The 6,879-nt window shown below is 39.7% G+C and overlaps 1 protein-coding gene across 1 annotated transcript; it reads left to right on the plus strand.

Moving 5' to 3' along the window:
- The first annotated feature begins 483 nt into the window (after window positions 1–483).
- On the plus strand, window positions 484–4,209 carry hps6 (HPS6 biogenesis of lysosomal organelles complex 2 subunit 3). Its single transcript, XM_079842004.1, has 2 exons — window positions 484–3,320; window positions 3,467–4,209. The coding sequence occupies exon 1, from the start codon at window positions 728–730 to the stop codon at window positions 3,203–3,205; it is 2,478 nt and encodes an 825-aa protein (XP_079698130.1). The 5' UTR covers window positions 484–727; the 3' UTR covers window positions 3,206–3,320; window positions 3,467–4,209.
- Window positions 4,210–6,879: the final 2,670 nt, after the last annotated feature.

Here is a 6,879-nt window from a genome sequence, read left to right on the forward strand (position 1 = left end):
GTTGTATAAAACACACAGTATGTTATCGATGTTGAACAAACCCTTAAAGTCTCTTTGAGTATTGTTAAACACATACATTAATTAACTCATACATAGAAAACATTCAGGAATGTTCTATGGCGAATTAGCCTCCCTTGTTGACCTACAAATTTACAAATTTGAGATTTTTAGGATAAACATTTGTTTAGGATACAGAGTTGCGAGGTTTTTTTTTAGATAATTGAATATTGTAAGACATTGTATGTATATATCCAAACGTTTTATATGATGAAGGTTATGCAGAGTTAATGCAGGGTGATGAATGAAACTCCTCCCTTCAACAGAGTAAAAAAAACTAAAAACAACGCATAGGGTGTGTTTAAAAACGTAGTAAGCTGCCTACCTAGACATGATTTCTGGCTATCATAGTCGCGATTGTTGTTGCTCAATAATGCTGTCTGGATAGGGGCTCACTGGGTTTTGAAACACAGCCATTAGATTCCGGAAATTAACAAACTCGTGATGTCAGGAGGAGTGGGAGAGAAACAGACAGCACAAGAGGAATCTACGTGTATTTCGCAGGATTTATGGACTTTATAGTTATGACATCGTCATATGATGGAGCTAACGCGTGAAATAAGCACTGGACGTGTTTCGGGGAGATTCATGTGGATGATCGCTGGTCCAAACTGAAAGTGTTTTCACGCGCATCGTGTGCTTCCTATTCCAGATCGACGTTTCAGCAAACATGACGCGACTCACATTGGAACAAGTGACTGATTTCGGCGATTTCACGAAAGGAAAGGATCTGACGGAGTTTTTTAAACGAGCGTACTCCAACATCTCTTCTCAAAACTGCCTGTCCGATGTGCGTCTGAGTCCAGATGGACGTCACATTCATGTCATTGTGCGTCAGCCCAAGAGTGGTCTTATGACATATGACAAATATCAGCGAGCCCATCTAATGCAATGCCAGAAGCACGTTGATTTAGTGCTAACTCGAAATGTGCCTATAGTGGACGTCATTTACATCCCTCAAAGCAAACCAGATGACGCAGCCTCTGTGCTGGGAGTTATTTTTGAGAATGGGAAAGTGGAATTCTGGAAATTCCTGGAGTGCAGATCAGGCTGGCATCTACTCCAGACTGTGGATCTGTGTAACAGCCCTCGTGCAAAAGTAGTTTCTGTGTCTTTGTGTCAGAATTTCATCATATGGTGTGAGGAGCGACCACCATCTGAGAACTCCAATAGTGTTTGCAGCAACTTCAGGTTCTGTATCTGTAAAAAGACTGTAGACGTTAATGAGGGGGGTGTCAGTTTGGGAAATGTGAACATTGCTTTGCATAATAATCCTCGATATACGACCGTTAGTTCTGGGGATTTGGTCTATCTGCTCCCAGACATGCGGGAAAACTCTTCAGTGGGTGTTTCAAAAGTGTTTCTTGTATGGTCACCTGAACGGGACACCTTTAATGTGCAAAGTGCCTGTAGTGTCACAGTTATGAAAAGCTCAAGCAAAGAATCAGACTTCAAGAGGCTTGTTACAGACTTCATTGGTCTTCTGTCCACAATAAATCCTCCGGATATCTGTGGATTTTCTCCCACTGAATGTGGAGACCTCCTTCTTCTTCTCAGCACTGGTTGGGTGTGCATTATGAAGAGGGATGGCTGTCTCCGCAACATATACAAACTTCCAGATAATTGCCTAAGTGCTAGTGGGACCCAAAATAGCCTGAATATATATAATGAAATCCTGGCACTAACAATAGGCAGGACCCTCTTCTTAATTGACACCAAATGTGGCCTGGAATTAGAGAGAATCAGTCTGAAAACAGAAGGACTTCTCTTTGTAAACTCTTTGGACAGTCACTCTCCTCAAATGCTGTCAGAGACTGGGCTGTTTGTGGTCACGCAAATACAGAAGCCATCTCCGACACATTCAGAAGACTCAAGTGCACTCTTGGTTCAGGCTGTTTTCGAGGAGGCGTGCAAATACTATCAGCAAAGAAGTCTAAGTAGCACGCAGCTCACGGTGGAGAAGCTCAAAAAAGGGGGGATGTTTCAAGCCCCCATATCGCTGGCTGCCATTCTCAGGGATTTCCTCAGCAACCAGAAGACCAAAACTGGTGAGAAACACTCCTCGGGTCAAGAAAGGCTCATGAGCTCACTCGAATCAGAACTTAGGAGTCTCGTTTTGCTAGAGGACATCAAAACTTCAATGGTGAAGGCTTCTGAGAAAGATCTAGAGAACTATTGTGAGACCTTGGTGCAGCAGGAGATCTGCCGACTGCTTGGCGGGGAGCTAGATAGGGAGAATCTTCAATACCTGAACAGCATCTTCCAACTCTTTCCCACTTATTCCTGGCACGCCATGCAAGCGGTTCTGCATCTGAGGTGCAACGGTGAGGGATCATTGTCGTCTAAAGCTCCTGCCGAGTTGTGGAAAATCATCCTCAGCCCTGTGCAACCCACAGCGAACTTTGCTCACTGCAACGGACAGCAGAAACACACTACGATGAACCTGCCGGTTTTTGAGCTCCTGTGCCACTCCATCTTCAAATTCCAGCCCAGCTGGCTCCCCAGGTTTCTCGAATTGGCACAACAGCAGACAGGCATGAGCTCCTCATCTTCATGGAGTTATGGTGTGAAGGAGAGCTCTGAGAGCTTGCCGCTCTATAAACGGGCCTTGACTGTGCTCCCTTGCAAAGGTTCCTACCAGCACCTGGAAGTGGAGCTGCTTTTGTGCAGCGAGAGGCCTAAAGCGATAATGCAAGCGTTGCGGATTCTCATCGAGCAAAGCCAGTGGGAACGGGTGACACAAGTAGCTGAGAAGTTCTGCCGGAAGAGCCCGCTTCTGAACAAAGAGATTTTCAACGCTCTGCTCTGCGAAGTGTCCCAGCATAGAGACTTGGACCCTTATTTGGACCTGCTGTGGACTCTTTGTCCAGAGGACATGACTGTGACGAGCATACTTAATATTGTACTAAAAAACCTGCCGGATTCAGCGCAGAACTTGGGACCGTTCGAAGCTCACGGCAGCCAGGTCACCATTGGACTTTTGAAACCGCTCCTCAGAAAAGTTCTCCAAAGGGAGACCAAACCTAGCCACAGGTACGCAGATATTCTTCAATCACCCACAATTCCCCCACTCACGCCTCCACGCCAGCCAAAGGGACTGTACAGAGATGCTGAGCACCAGGAGACCAAGCAGAGGACTTCCTCTTGATCTCGAGTGACGTCTAGAGCCAGCCTGGTCTGACTTTCCCACTCACAAATCATGTCTAAAGCCTTATTAAAGTTCACCCAAAAATGAACTCACCCCTTATGTTGTTTCTAAAGATGTATGACTTTCTTTCTTCTGTAGAACAAAATATATTTTGAAGAACCTTTTGTCCATACAATAAAAGTCAATGGGGTCTAAAACAAGCTTTGGACTCTATTCTCTGTATTGACAAAAATATCTTCTTTTGTATTTTACAGAAGAAAGAAAGTCAAACTGGTTTGGATAGACATGAGGGTGAGTAAATTATGACAAAATATCATATTTGGGTGAACTGTACTCTACTGAACTGAACTGATATTTTAAGTACCTTGCATGGTCTGAACAAAATTATGGATCTTCTTCAGATCAGATACCATTTCATGAATTATTCAATTTGTACAGGAATTACTGCAATTCACAGATGTTTAACTACTGCTTTAATTATTCCTGATATAGAATGTAATATATGTTGTTTTATGTTTACTTGGTTTGCTGCATTTCATCATGTCTTTGGTGCTTTTTAAACAGTATTTTTCTTTGTCCTGACCTTCAGATGTGTCCTTTTTATAAGTAATCACATGAAGGCATGCTGTCACCCTGATTCTTTTGGAGATGACTAAGCATTACTCACATTTCATGCTCCAGCTAATTTATTTTATAAACCCTTAGCATAACCATATCTATTTTTATTGACACTACAGTTTGTCATCATATGCTGGTGTAATTATTATTTTAAGAAAATCCTGTGGAAGACGTAAGCTAAGAATTGTTAAAATAAAAATGTACAGTAATATAAAATGTAATGTGCATGCTGATGCATCGGACTATTTAGAGTTAGACATTTCATGTTAAATGCCCTTCATGTTTTCAGGATTGCTCTTGTATTTAGTGCTACCACAGGGATTTTATCATTGTAGAAAGCAATTAAATACGAGTATTGCTGCCATTCATTTTCAGGTCTCTTTCTGAACTAAAGTGTCACAGACTTCTGTTGCTTAGTAAGTTATGATTGTGTGGTCAGAGAGTTGAATTCCGATGCGTTTCCAATGCAAAGCTTTATAAACTCACTAGGTCTGTACAGCTCCACCCTCTGCATTCCTTCTGGGCTCAGCTGCAGAATTCACAGCGCTGCTTTAAATTCAATTGAACTAAATTCTATTATACAGTGACCAGCTTCAAACTCAATCACATTGGACAGGCTTGTGCTGCCCTGAATTGACACTGCATTGCTAATTGTATTTGCGGAGCTAAAACAGTTTTATTTTTCTCTTTGTGATCCACAAATGTTTACTGAATATTGGTGTGACTGAGTTTTCTGAGCCGCTGCTCATCTATCTATCTATCTATTGATCGATCGATCGATAGATGTATAGATATAATATTTTTTTAAATAAATAAATAATACTATCATTCAGCAAAGTGAAAATATTTGTGTTTCAAATGTTGTTTCTTTTAACTTTCTGTTCCTAAAATCATCCTGAAAAGATGCACCACAAAAACTAAATAAACTAAAATAAACACTGTTTTCAACATTAATAATAATAATAATAAATGTTAGAAAGATTTCTGAAGGATCATGTGACACTGAAGACTGGAGCTGAAATTGCTGCTTTGCCATCACAGGAATAAATTACTATTTAAAAATAGAAAGCAGATATTTTAAATTGCAATTACATTTCACATTATTACTGTTTTTACTGTATTTTCATCCAATAAATTGCTTTGGTGAGCATAGAAGTATGGAATTCCAAAGATGCCAATATTAAAAATAAATAAATACATAAATATACAAATAAATGTAAAAAAGCAACAAAAAATAAATAAATATATAAATAAATAAATATACATAGAAAAGCAAAAAAAAACTAAAATCATTATTTATACATTTATTTCCTTATTTATGTATATATTTATTTTTTCCATTTTTATTTATTTCCACATTTATTCATTTCTACATTTATGTATTTCTACATTTATTTATTCCTACATTTCTGTGTGCGTAGGGTAATGAGGAGGGCGTGGTTTACCTCAGACATAGCAATCGAGCTCAGAGTAGGCGAGTGCGAAGCGTTGAGGTCACAGTGACACCTTGTGGTCGAAATACAATAAGTATAGCTTACTGACGTTGATACTATCTGTGACTTGGATTGGTTTATGGCCAAAATCTTTACTGTGTGACATGGATAGGCTACTCTTTATTCCGGACATGGCCGTAGAACATCGTCTGGTCTGGATTTGTTAAATGTCCTGGGCTAACAAACATGAACAGCAACTAGATTTTGGCCATGAACCTATCCAAGTCACAGACAGTATCAACATCAGTAGGCTATACTTATTGTATTTCGACCACAAGGTGTCACTGTGGCCTCAACGTTTTGCCCTCGCCTACTCTGAGCTCGATTGCTATGTCTGAGGTAAACCACGCCCTCCTCATTACCCTACACACAAAGAAATGTAGGAATAAATAAATGTAGAAATGAAAAATGTGAAAATAAATAAAAATAGAAATGAATAAATGTAGAAATAAATAAAATAATAAATAAATATGGAAAAAATAAATATACAGGGAGTGCAGAATTATTAGGCACGTTGATTTTCTGATCATATTTTTTTTCCAGGCACATTTGACCAATTCCAAACCACAGTAATCCTAATAACTACTATTGATTTAGTATTTAATAATGTATAAGTGATATATAATTGTTCATGAAGGCTGGAAATTAAAATCACCTTATATTCATGTGTGCAGAATTATTAGGCATGTTTTCATTTACAGATAAATTGAGCCAAAAAAGAGATTTAACTCAGACTGAAAAGTCAAAAAGTATTAAATGCCCATGAGAAGGATGCAATACTAATGCAATACTAGACATTGCAGTTAAGGCATGACCATTGGACAGTGAAATGCTCGTTGGGTCAGCAGGATCTGACAAAAACAGGTGGTGAAGAAAAGACACCTGTTAACTGCAAAAGAATTAAGAATTAAGGTGAAGAATTAAGGGTGAAACCATCAGGAACCCTTTAGTCTCCAGCGCCACCATTTTCCAGAGCTGCAACCTACCTGGAGTCTCCAGAAGTGCAAGGTGTCAGGATCTCAGAGACTTCAGTTAGGTAAAGAATCCTAAAAAATGACCCCCACTAGATAAGAATCACAAGCTGAAGTGTTGTAAAATACATGAAGAAGGTTTTTTTATAGGCTTTATGGACAGATAGGTTGAGAGTGACTCTTGAAGGACCAGCACCACATCCTCTAGTACCACTGTTTGAAGAATTAATCTTCCAGAATCTGGCAGTACGTTTTGGGAGTTCATTTTAGTCCATCCTGAAGTCCGTTTTGCAGAGATGGGACTAAAAATGAACTCCCAAAACGAACTGCCAGATTCTGGAAGATGAATTCTGAATTGCATGAATTGCAGCTCTGGAAAATGGTGGCGCTGGAGACTAAAGGGTTCCTGATGGTTTCACCCTTAATTCTTCACCTTAATTCTTAATTCTTTTGCAGTTAACAGGTGTCTTTTCTCCGCCACATGTTTTTGTCTGACCCTGCTGACCCAACGAGCATTTCACTGTCCAATGGTCATGCCTTAACTGCAATGTCTAGTATTGCATTAGTATTGCATCCTTCTCATGGGCATTTA

Source organism: Gobio gobio (assembly GCF_949357685.1).
Source record: "Gobio gobio genome assembly, chromosome: 18".
Classification (NCBI taxonomy): domain Eukaryota; kingdom Metazoa; phylum Chordata; class Actinopteri; order Cypriniformes; family Gobionidae; genus Gobio; species Gobio gobio.